We start from the raw sequence: 12,736 nt of genomic DNA on the forward strand, positions 1-12,736 counted from the left end.
TTCAAAACTCTTATGGATTTGGAATGACATGATGCTGAGTAAATAATGATAGAATTTACATTTTTGGGTGAGCTATCCTGTTAAGCCTTGATTATTCATAATGAAAGTCATACATAGTTATCTTAAAATTCCTTCTCAGGAAATGCTGTTTCCACATCCCATCACATTTTGACCATTAGTGACCTTGATGAGACACGACGTGCAACAAGGAGACTTTCCACACGTAGCCGAAATGCCTCTCCTCCCACTGTGGTACTGTCAGGCCCAATGGCTTTGCGATCAGGGGGCACGATTCACCCTAGGTCACTTTCATTCAGCCCCCCTGTCTCACCACTTGGTGCAACCGAGAACTTCAAGAGCTCCACCTCACCTCGACAAAGGGGGAGGCCTTCCTCTTTGTCTCCCTCTAGCATCACCTCAGGACCCTCTCCTCCACAAGCAGCTGTACGAAGTCCCTCTTCCACCTTACGTTCATCTGTCCGCCACTCCCCAAGACATAAACAGCCTTTCAAAACCACACAGCATAAGACTGATGAGGTGGTTCAAGAGCTCTTTGCCTTGTCGGAGCCGGAGGTGGCTGCAAGTGCACCAAGCAACAGAATTCCTGCCTCATCCGACAAGTCGAATCAAGAACTGCTCTCTGCGCACTTTGATCCAGACACAGATGTGGCGGTGGCCTCGGTATTGAACGCAAAGCTTGAATTTGATGAGGCTTTGCTCAATGAAAATGTGGCTCTGGACTGCGACCCTCAAGGTGGTGAGGGAGATGCAGAAGAAGGAGCCTGCAAATTCAGCACTGGCAGGAAGGACTTGACTTCAGAGATGCAAATGGAAACAGATGATGATGTCTCTGACCATTATCTGAATTTCTCTCGCACAGTTGTGGTCCGTGAACCTGCTAAAGAATCTGCACAGGCAGGTCTCTCAGTCCTTCCTAACTCAGGGTCCATCTCTCAGCTGGATGGAGCTGACAATGACTCGGAGAGTGATACAGGTGAAGCCAACGCAGACGATGATACTCAGGAAGTAGGAAGTAGTTTTTGTAGTCAGGATACTGAGCCATTAAAGTGCACTGGTCCAAACAAGGGCAGAACCCATGGTGACGGGCAGCTAGTTTGCCCAAGATCACCTGTTGCAAATCCACATACAACAGATTCTGTTGATCAGATTTCACAGCTAGAGACTCAAAACATGGACCAAGTCTGTGAAGAACAGGAAATTCAGGAAATAACTTTTTTACAAGATGGTGGAAACGTAATTATTGATTCTGAAGTATCTAATGGACAAGAGTCATTTCCAGATGAACTAAAAGCAAAAACCCCCATCCTTTGCAAAGGTAGTGATCTTGTTATGACCCAAGAAGAAGTCTTGCTCGAAAATGAATCAACAGAATGTTTGCAGGAAGTGTTCTTGGATGACACCAGTGGGAATTTCATATCTGCTGTTGATGGCAGAGTTTTGGGCTTGACAGAAAATGCTGCTGGTCCTGTGGCGGCAACTGATTCCTCACCAGTAAACAAGGTTGAACCTGTTTTAAAGAGAGGTTTGTCACCTGTTGAGAAACCAGCGACCGCTGTGCCAATGAGTAGTACTAGAACAATTCATGTTGTTGCACCAGCTGCACCCACAAAAAGACCATACAACCGTTTTGTGACCATACAACCTGGTTCCCAACCCAAACCCTTCCATATGGCAATGCCTGTTGCCAACACTCTGCCACTTTCCTTGCCTGTCAGTGTTGTCTCATCTTCTCCCACCATTTCTGTTACAACACAAGGAACTCCGCTTGCTCCTGCTTCGGTTTTAATAAATGGTTTTGGAGCTCTGCCTAAGGAAGCCACTAAAGGTCGTAGGATCGCCATACGCATTGCCACCCCAAAACAAGTGTCTGAACAGTCTCTGCCCCAGTGTTTACCTGGAACACCCCTTACACATCAGGTTCTTCTGGTCAACAGTGCGGGACAGATTCTAGTGAAAAACCCACAGACTAATACATACCAATTAACTAGCTCTAATTCTCCCTCATACACCCAAATCAGCCAGATTGCGAAGATAATCCACAGCAGTAATGTTCTCCAGCGACCTGTCCCTAAGGTTATGGTGATACCAGTGCCGCAGGTTCAAGCTAGTCTCAGCAAAACCACACCAACGCGTATCATATCTTACAGCAGCAACAAAGGAGCAACACCACCAACCCAGGTGCTAATCAGGAGGATTCCTCAGAGTTATCCTGGAAGCCAATTACACAGCATCAGTCCTTCGATAGAAAGAACTGGCTTGATTTCTGAAAGTGGGCAGAAGGAAGTGGCCCAGGAGATAATCGACAAAGCAATGGCAAGTCATCGTGAAATAGCAAGTCCCACTGGCATGAGCCCTTCTCAGCTCCACCTCGAAAAACGCCTCTCTCCTGAATCAAAGGATTCATTCCCTGGGTTTCATCTTCGGACTCAACCCAACATCTTGTCCCACTCCAGACCTCAAGTCAAGATCAAGAGAGTGTCTTCAGTAACTGATCGAATTGGTGTGAAAAGATGCCGCACAGACTTCTTGGACCAGATGGGTCCTTGTTCCCAGGATGACAACAGCAGGTAGGGACAAATATTCAGTCAAATTTAGTCAGGGTGGTCAAGTTGTTGATCATTATTGTAGATTGTAGAGACCCAGGTTATAGGAGGGAATGTACAGCTTTTTTTTTTTTTCACATTTTAACAGTATATCAGATGTTACACAATAATGATACTGTTTTGTGTAGTAAAAGGTGGAAAAAAGTATTTACGCCCTCACTGAATTTTTTATTTATTTTTTGGCATAAAGCGACTTTTCATTAACAAAAATACAAACTTCTTGGTGGACCTGCCCTCTAAACCAAAGCCTGATTAAGACTGACTAGTCATTAACACAACTAAAAATGTCATTTTGAACATTCAAACTAGATGTTATTAATTTCTTTCTAATATTATCATGTAATGGTAATCATGCTATTTTGTTGATGTTTAGATCAAACCGGGTTAGAATAAAGGCCCCAAGTGTAAAGGATGTGCTCGACTTTGACGACCCTGATGTTGGATCTCTTGATCAGCCAAAGAACGATGAAAAGGAGAGGTCAGTGCTGATGACTTAAAATCACATTTACTTGTGTTTTACCAAAGATAACCATAATGTTTTCTTTGTCCTCTTTTTAGAATTACTCCAAATAAATCAGAGCCCACTTCGGTGCAGGGAAATGACACACGAGACAGTGCTAAATCTCAGTGTATGAGCTACAAACATGGTGATTCCTCAGACTGGGCCCCCTATGCGGGTGAATATGAGATATTGTGTTACCTTAAAGCAACATTTTAGTTGCTAAAGCTAATTTAATCAATTTGAACTGTAACAGAGGTTTTGAAAGTTAACTGCATGTGGACCTGTTTCAGGTTGGAGTTCAGATGAGGACTCTCCATCACCAGGCAAGCAGGATAAGTGTGCCAGTCAGTATCTGCCCCACCTGCGCTTCCAGATTACCAGTGAGGATGGCTTTAGCGTTGAAGCTGACAGCATGGATGGTCAGTATTGATAAACCTTGTAGTGACACAAGTAGTTTCTTCCTTTCACACTTTGGCGCATTATTATATATTTCCCTTTACGGTGTTTTTTCAGTGGCGTGGAAGGCAGTAATTGATGGTGTCCAGGAGGCACGGGTAGGCTGTCGGCTAGAGCAGTTTCCCTTCAGCAGGATAAGTGGTGCCAGGGTTCTGGGTGTCCTCCACGATGCTGTGCTCTTTCTGCTGGAGCAGCTGCAGGGTGCTTCTCTCTGCCAGAAACACAGTTTTCGTTTCCACCAGCATGAAGTACCGGAAGAAGAGCTGCCAATAAACCCCAGTGGCTGTGCCCGCGCAGAGGTCTATGTGCGGTAAGTATCTGTGAACTCGTGTATGCCTCACATATGACTTTGAGTTGTTTATTTGTTCCTTTCCAAATGTGGAAATCAAAAATTGGCTTTCTCCCTCCCCCCGCACAGAAAATCTACCTTTGATATGTTCAATTTCCTGGCATCGCAACATCGTCAGCTTCCTGAGTCAAGGCCATGTGATGATGAAGAGGATGATGTTATGCTAAAATCCAGCAGGTTAGACCCTCAGCAACATATTTGGAAAAGTTCACCCAAAATTGAAAATGCTGTCATTAATTACTCACCCTCATGTCGCTCCAAACCCGTAAGACCTTCGTTCATCTTGGGAACACAAAGTAAGATATTTTGATGAAATCCGAGAGCTTTCTGACCTCCCATAGACAGCAATGCAACTGTCACATTCAAGGCTCAGAAAGTAGTAAGGACATAATTGAGACATCAGTGTTTCAATCATCATTTTATGAAGCTACGAGAATACTTTTTGTGTGCAATATTTTATGTCCATACTACCTTTCTGGGCCTTGAATGTGGTAGTTTCCTTGTTGTCTATGCAGGTTCAGAACGCTCTCGAATTTCATAAAAAATATCTTAATTTGTTTTCCGAAGATGAACGAAGGTCTTAAGTGTTTGGAACGACATGAGGGTGAGTAATTAATGACCTAATTTTCATTTTTGGGTGAACTATTACTTAAAATTTATTTGTGCCATTTAAAAGATGATTTTAAAAAAGATAGATGAAATAAATTTCATGTTTATCAATTATAATACCAAAATAATAGATTTTTTGTAAGTATGTAAAGTCAGTGCATTACTAGTGTTGTTAACATTTTTATGTTTTTTGTGACTCATCCTGTTATTTTGACTTCCCTTTAGACGAGCCACAAGTACGGAGTTGCCAGTGGCTATGAGGTTCAGACACTTGGAGAAAACCTCTAAAGAGGCTGTGGGAGTTTACAGGTAATGCCTTCCCGAGAGATGCAGGGTATTACAGCATAAAAACTAGCTGTGTAAAATCGCTTAACAACAAATCCCATGCCAATAAAAAAGATGGAATGAACATAACTTTTAAGAGCAAAAGTAATTGGTGCAATTCCTTATCTCCATGACAGATCCGCTATACATGGTCGTGGTCTTTTCTGCAAGAGGAAAATTGAGGCTGGAGAGATGGTGATCGAGTACGCTGGCAATGTCATCCGCTCAGTTCTCACTGACAAAAGGGAGAAATACTATGACAGCAAGGTAAAAGTGATTTGTCCCAGTGTGATGCACAGTTTTTGCTTAAAGGGGTCCTTTTATGCTCTTTTATAAAGTCTTGATTTTGTTTTGGGGTGTACAAGAACATGCTCTCATACTAGGTTGTTCGAAAAACACATTATTTTTCACATATTTTACATTATTACAACGCCTCTCTCCCCAGTCTGGCTTGAACGATTCTAATAGTTCCTGTATCAAATGAAGGCCCGCCTTCTGAAATACGAAATGTGCTGTGATTGGTTAGCTGGGCCAGTGTGTGATTGGCAGCACTCGGCGCCTGGTCGGGAAATGTCACGCCCCTTACCATAGCCGCCAGCGAGCTTCAGTGTAAATATTGCGTCAAAATCAAATCAATTTGAGCGTGATTTAAACCCGGATGATTGTAACCACTCTAAGTTCATCTGCCTTGGGGAAACTAGTGTGTCTCTGACATAGTGATAACACTCGTTGCCTTCTCTAGTGCATCTCAACCTGGTCTCCTCCCACTCGTCTGTATTTGTGATATCACAAATCACGGAAAATATGTGTTGTAGTCCAAACGAGTCATTCGTTGTAGTTTCTGAAAAGTGATTTCTGTTAAATAAAATATCTCCTTTTGAATGGGACTTTGAGCTTTGTAACTTCGCAGATCGTTTTTATGCTCAAACAGCAACATTACAGACTAACTAAAGTTGAAAAAGCATAATAGGACCCCTTTAAAAACATCTATTTATCCTCTTGCATTGCAGTGATGTTGAATTCCTAACCTACTGTCTGTTTCCTGCCTCTCTTTCCTCAAAGGGCATCGGCTGCTACATGTTTCGCATTGACGACTTTGATGTGGTGGACGCCACCATGCACGGAAACGCGGCACGATTTATAAATCACTCCTGCGACCCTAACTGTTACTCAAGAGTCATCAATGTGGAGGGCCAGAAGCACATCGTTATATTCGCCCTGCGGAAGATTTACCGTGGAGAGGAGCTCACCTACAACTACAAGTTCCCCATTGAAGATGCAAACAACAAGTTGCACTGTAACTGCGGGGCCCGGCGCTGCCGACGCTTCCTGAACTAAAACCGGCATGTTTACTCAATGGCAAATGGGCGGAGACAGGAGGTTTAGGAGGGGATATTTTGGTATGGGTGGCTATTTATGAAGGAAGACACTCATTACAGGTGCTTAATGGTGTGGAGATGAATTATTCAGAAGGAAACACAATATTGAGATTGTTTGGCAGGGTGTGTGGCCTTTTTAGACCACCAGCACGTCTTGATCGGTTACCTCGCGCAAGTTATATTTCCTACCCCAACATTTAACAACCCAGTAACGTCCTGCACTGGATGAGGCCATTTGCTTTGATTCAACAATTAAAAATTGTGACCGTAAACGAATACCCTTACCTGTTTCACCTGTCCTTATACTACTTTGTCCCAGCATGCCTTTTAAATCTTGCCACTGGTGGCTGGTAATGTAGTAGATCTATTCTGGAAGGATCCTTTAGTGTCAGAATAAATGTACAGAGGTATTCATAGTGGAGGATACCCTGAAGTTTGAAAGGGTGTGATTATTTTTGCTACTGAATCAAGAGGAGTTCCTGTTATAGGTCGTCCTCAACAGCACCTTAATAATCTTTGCTCTTTTTTTGTGGAAATGTAAGCACTGTACATATTCTCCAGAACAGATGTACTTTTTAGTCAAACCATGAACAATCTTGCCACACAACCTAGTTTCTAACAGGAGCCTGTGTTTCCAGAACATTGATGTTTGTATATTTCACAGTGTTGGTTTTTTTTTCTTTTTTTTTTTTAATGAATGCAAATGAATACATCACTTATAGCACATTTTAAAACCAAATTTACCACCCTTGACTGGCACATTAATTTAAGTTAGAGTACCTTTGCTCTGAATGCATATACAGACCGTTTTACTGCATTCTGGGTCATGTACACTTTACCATTCTTCATAAGACTTCACCCGAAGCCCGATTTTGGTTTTAAGAACCCACTGTTTTTATGTGCTTTTATGTCTTGAGGCCAGTCTTTTGGGGGTCAATTGTAATATTCTACATATTAGGATCACTTGTGTAGTGTTAAAGATGTGAAGAATCCCATTCTGATCGTCAGTGCACAAGTATTTAAGGAATTATTCAAAACCATACTCATGAATGGTGGCTTTAGCTGGAAACAGCCGATGTGCTGCTAATAGCCATGTGTCGTCTTTTGATACCCTTCCTCTCGCAGCACGTTTAGACCGACTCTCATCTCCATTTGGGTTGACTACCTCAGTACATCAGTGACAGCTAGTAAGTTACAGTACAAACAGTAGTATAAAGAATGCTGGGGATAATCCCGCACTAGCTTTGATTTTATGCAGTGTGACTGTAGGAGTTGTTTCATTAGTTTGTTTTTCCAGAGAATTCCCGGATCCTTCTTCCCTCATGCTTTTGTACAGTATTGAAGTGTGCTTATTATTAAAAATGAAGACTGTGGCTTGATTCCATCACTGAACGTGATCCCACTCAGAGTGAATCTTTGTATAAAGTTGTATACAAGAATTTCTAAATCTGTTAAATTTTTCTACGCACTTTTTTTTTTATTTATGATGTTCTGTATGTAATAAAGATACAAAAATATTTGAACAAAGCAATCCTGATTTTTGTTTCAAATATTTTAAGTCAGTGTGAAATCAAAATTGACCACTGTATACTTCAATAGAGCATGTTATTTCAGAGAAAAAATGGCTTTCATTTGGCCTTTAAAAGACTTTAACTTGATTTTACCTTAAAATCTTTTTGGAAATGATGTTTTTGGCTTTTATCTGAGCATTTGTAAGGTTTAATTATTCAAACACAATGTCTATTGATTAAATGTATATTATGTTAGATATAAAAAGTTACTTCATTTAGAGAATTAGATTTACATTTCACTTATTTATTCACCATCAGCGTATATGCTAATTGCCTAGAATCATTCAGTCAGCTTTTATATTTCTATTTTAATGGTTAAATAAGATTCTTCTTTGGCATGCCTTTAATTTTATGTTAAGATTTAATATCTTGAGCATTTTTTTATAACTAATTCTGAAAAGTTACATTTTATTGTCTGTTATAGTGAAATAGATCATGCAACTCCTTGTTCATGCTAATCTCATCTAAATATGCTAGAATTGAAATTTACATGCACACTACTAATAATAGGAAGAGGCTCCTCTCTGCAATATCTGCCTTTTTTGTCCAATTTTGCCTGTGGAAAGTTGATCTGTATAGACACCATCAGTAAGAACCAATGGACAAAACATTCAAATATTAACATAAATGTTTGTTTAGTCCCGCCATGCTGCTCATCTGCCCTTCTGCCCCGCTCACTGTTGAAATGTGCACACATTTACTCTGCTGTGAACAGGTGACCATGTAATGACCCATATAAGCAACAGTCAGACAGTGAGGGCTATTTCGTATGCACACAGACTCAAAAAGGTATTGTTTATCGGTTGTGTTGTCAATAATATTCAGTACAAAGTAAACATGCATTGACTTTGGTTTTCTGAATCCATGCGTAGTGCTACCTCTGTTTTCCTCTCTTACAGCATAAAACAGAAACATGAATAAGATTTTGGCCATCTTAAGTTTATCTGCATTTCTCTGCTGCTGTGGTATAGTAATTTTTTTCCCTGTTTTTGTGGTGCAATATTTAAACTGAAACTACATTTTATTAGAGAAAAGTTCTGGATGAATTGGCTTTGTCTTTTGTGGTAGCTATTACTCATTCTGTTCCTCTGACACTGTTTATGATTCTGTCTTTGAAGGTGTGCAGAGTGATGAATCATATGCCTTAAGACAACAAATCGTCAATTCTGGGACTGTAGTCTTTGTAGACTTCCTGGAGAAAGTCAGAAACGCTACAGAGAAATTAGTGAGAGATGAGCAGTTTAGAAAATCAAGGTATGATCAGCTATGGGTTATGCACTGCTATTGAATTGTTGGTTTAGCCGTTGCCTGATCATAACCTTTTTCTATAATTTTACAGGATTTCTATCCAAGGATACATGAAAGCCTTAAGAGAGTTGGCAAAACCACTGAAAAATAGTGAGAGTGCTAGAGAGAGCCAGGATAATTCAGCTATATTGCCACAGTAAGTCTGTCCACAGTGATTATATTACCGTATAATCATAATAACATTGCTTATTCTGAGCTCATGTCAAGAACACAATTCATGAAGGTTCAAAAGTTTATATATACGCTTAATTCTTAATAAGCTGTGTTGTAATTTGGATGTTTTGTGATAGTTGTTAATGAGTTCTTTGTCCTGAGCATTTAAACTGCCTGCAGTTCTTCAGAGAAGTCTTCCAAGTCCTGCACATTCTTTGGTTATTCAGCATCTTTTGCATATTTGAACCCCTTTCAACAGTGACTGTATGATTTTGAGATTCATCTTTTTACACTGAGGACTATATAGAAGTATTCACAGTAGTAATGCAGTGTTCTTCATTTATGAAACAAATACTATTTCAGCTTTAAATAAGCTCTAAAAAGACAATAGTGTCATAGTGTTGATTCAGTTGATTCAGCAAAGTTAGTGTCATTATCCAGCTAAATTGTGGTCTCATTCAGTAGTGACAATGCAGTTAAATCAAAGATATTGCGTATTGATAATGAGTATTAATTGTCTTTTAAACCTAAATTCCAAGACAAAATAAGAGTAATTTAGACCAGTATATTTCCTCTGTGTTGCTATTGTTATAATTGTGATGTGAACTTCTCAATTCTCTTAGAATGATTAGAATAATTTTTTTTTTACCTTATAAAGTTATAGTTATCATTCTTAGTGTTATTAACTTATTAGATAAAGAACAAATTTGTATGTAATGCACAGTAGTAATGCAGTGTTCTTCATTTATGAAACACTATTTCAGCTTTAAATAAGCTCTAAAAAGACAATAGTGTTATAGTGTTGATTCAGTTGATTCAGCAAAGTTAGTGTCATTATCCAGCTAAATTGTGGTCTCATTCAGTAGTGACAATGCAGTTAAATCAAAGATATTGCGTATTGATAATGAGTATTAATTGTCTTTTAAACCTAAATTCCAAGACAAAATAAGAGTAATTTAGACCAGTATATTTCCTCTGTGTTGCTATTGTTATAATTGTGATGTGAACTTCTCAATTCTCTTAGAATGATTAGAATAATTTTTTTTTTACCTTATAAAGTTATAGTTATCATTCTTAGTGTTATTAACTTATTAGATAAAGAACAAATTTGTATGTAATGAATTTAAAGTCCAAATTTGGATCCAACAGTTTTATCTAATTTTAGGCCCATCTCTAATATTTATTTTTTTATCCAAAATTTTGGAGAAAGTGGTTTTTCATCAGCTGCAGAGATTTTTGAATGACAATAAGATTTTTTATGTTTTCCAATCAGATTTTAGAAAGTTTCACTCTACAGAGACAGCACTCGTAAAAGTTTTAAATTATGTTTTAATGGCCACTGACTCAGGTGACTCTGTTGTACTGGTACTTTTAAATTTAAGTGCAGCATTTTATACAGTTGACCATGAGGTCTTGCTTGCTTGGCTAGAACATGTTGTGGGCATCAGAGGAACTGCATTAAGTTGGTTTCAGTCATATCTTAAAAATAGATGCTTCTCAATTAATATTGGACGATATTTTACTGGGGCGGTTCCCCTGACTTGTGGGGTCCCCCAAGGCTCTATTTTGGCCCATTTATTGTTTTTTTTTTTATATATGCTTCCTTTAGACTCTATTTTTGAAATGCATGGCTTGTACTATCACTCCTATGCAGACGATATTCTCAACTTTATTTGCCCCTGAAGCATAAAAATGGTGTAGACTCCCTCTGTCTATGTCTTTCCGATGTCAACGCCTGAATGTCTTTGAATCTTTTTAATCTAAATGAGAGTAAAACAGAGGATATTGTGTTTGGCTCTTCTGAAGTCCCAAACATTTCTCATGTAAATTCTGGTGTTTTATCTTCTTTAGTTAAATCAGGTGTAAAAAAACTTGGGTGTCTTTTTCAATAGTGCACTTAAATTTGATAGGCAAATAAATTTAGTTGTCAAATCGAGTTTTTTCAATTAAGAACATTGGCTAAAGTGAAGACCTTCCTTTCTTTTAAGCACTTTGAAACTGCAATTCATGCTTTTATTTCTTCTAGAATTGATTATTGTAATTCCCTGTATCTGGGAATAAACAGTTCTTCAATATCTAGATTACAAATGGTCCAAAATGCGGCTGCATGTCTTTTAACCGGTGTTCGTAAATACGAACATTTTACTCCTTTGTTAATGTCTTTACATTTACATTTACATTGGCTCCCAGTACGCTTTAGAATTAATTTTAAAGTGCTTTTGCTTGTTTTTAAATGTTTAAATGGTCTCGCTCCCCCTTACCTCTCTGATCGGTTGTGTGAATATCATCCGGAAAGAACTCTTAGGTCTGCCAAACAGAGTTTGTTAACTGTTCCAAAGTCAAAAATAAAATCTAGGGGTGATCGAGCTTTTGCCATAGCCGCACCTAAACTTTGGAACACGTTACCGATCCATATTAGAACTGCACCAACATTACATATTTTTACAGGTGACATATCATGAAAATCTGACTTTTCCAGGTTTTAAGTGCTATAATCAGGTCCCCGGTGCATCTACCAACCAAGGAAACGTGAAAAAGATTAATTCAGTAACTTTGTTTTGGGAAGCCTTATATGGTTCAAAACGCATGATTTCAGCGTGATAAACATGATAATCAGGACCAAAACAGATGTATTTAGCAGGTCCGAGCTGTAATGGCTGCAGCTCTATTCTGGAAAAGGGGGCGGGGAGCAGCAGCTCATTTGCATTTAAAGAGACAGACACGAAAAACGGCGTGTTTCTGCTTCCACTCAAAATAGGCATTTTCAAAATGATATAATAAATGATCTGTGGAGTATTTTGAGTTACATTTACATTGGCTCCCAGTACGCTTTAGAATTAATTTTAAAGTGCTTTTGCTTGTTTTTAAATGTTTAAATGGTCTCGCTCCCCCTTACCTCTCTGATCGGTTGTGTGAATATCATCCGGAAAGAACTCTTAGGTCTGCCAAACAGAGTTTGTTAACTGTTCCAAAGTCAAAAATAAAATCTAGGGGTGATCGAGCTTTTGCCATAGCCGCACCTAAACTTTGGAACACGTTACCGATCCATATTAGAACTGCACCAACATTACATATTTTTACAGGTGACATATCATGAAAATCTGACTTTTCCAGGTTTTAAGTGCTATAATCAGGTCCACGGTGCATCTACCAACCAAGGAAACGTGAAAAAGATTAATTCAGTAACTTTGTTTTGGGAAGCCTTTTTCTGCAAGCGTCTGAGAAAACGAGCGTATCAGATTTCGCTCCCTTGCTGACGTGGCAAAGGGATCTCATTATAATATTACCGCCCCTTAATCTGCACGTTTCCACCCATGGCACCATCATTTTGATTTCGTAAGCGACAAAGGTGTACCAGTTCTAATGCCATGGCGAAAGTTTGAGCAAAACATGCTAACTGTTCTGTCTTTGGCTGCACAGACGAGCACAGAACACTGTTTAGAGTCCCAGCCTCAGAGGAG

At 39.2% G+C, this 12,736-nt stretch overlaps 2 protein-coding genes across 2 annotated transcripts in view; both read left to right on the forward strand.

Annotated features, from left to right (window-relative positions):
• LOC107693264 (histone-lysine N-methyltransferase 2B-like) overlaps positions 1-7,706 on the forward strand; it is a 35,291-nt gene extending 27,585 nt beyond the window's left edge. Inside the window, exons 28-36 of the mRNA XM_016492571.1 lie at positions 140-2,588; positions 2,998-3,102; positions 3,183-3,301; positions 3,417-3,545; positions 3,640-3,892; positions 4,001-4,108; positions 4,766-4,849; positions 5,002-5,131; positions 5,927-7,706. Coding sequence (XP_016348057.1) covers positions 140-2,588; positions 2,998-3,102; positions 3,183-3,301; positions 3,417-3,545; positions 3,640-3,892; positions 4,001-4,108; positions 4,766-4,849; positions 5,002-5,131; positions 5,927-6,202 — 3,653 coding nt within the window. The 3' untranslated portion in view covers positions 6,203-7,706. The remainder of the gene's footprint in view (positions 1-139; positions 2,589-2,997; positions 3,103-3,182; positions 3,302-3,416; positions 3,546-3,639; positions 3,893-4,000; positions 4,109-4,765; positions 4,850-5,001; positions 5,132-5,926) is intronic.
• Positions 7,707-8,494: 788 nt separating this feature from the next.
• The window catches only part of LOC107693355 (uncharacterized), a 9,450-nt gene continuing 5,208 nt past the window's right edge, over positions 8,495-12,736 (forward strand). Inside the window, exons 1-4 of the mRNA XM_016492701.1 lie at positions 8,495-8,603; positions 8,714-8,779; positions 8,933-9,068; positions 9,154-9,258. Of these exons, the coding sequence (XP_016348187.1) occupies positions 8,728-8,779; positions 8,933-9,068; positions 9,154-9,258 (293 nt within the window). The 5' untranslated portion in view covers positions 8,495-8,603; positions 8,714-8,727. The remainder of the gene's footprint in view (positions 8,604-8,713; positions 8,780-8,932; positions 9,069-9,153; positions 9,259-12,736) is intronic.

Source organism: Sinocyclocheilus anshuiensis, unplaced genomic scaffold (assembly GCF_001515605.1).
Source record: "Sinocyclocheilus anshuiensis isolate Anshui unplaced genomic scaffold, SAMN03320099.WGS_v1.1 scaffold566, whole genome shotgun sequence".
Taxonomy (NCBI): domain Eukaryota; kingdom Metazoa; phylum Chordata; class Actinopteri; order Cypriniformes; family Cyprinidae; genus Sinocyclocheilus; species Sinocyclocheilus anshuiensis.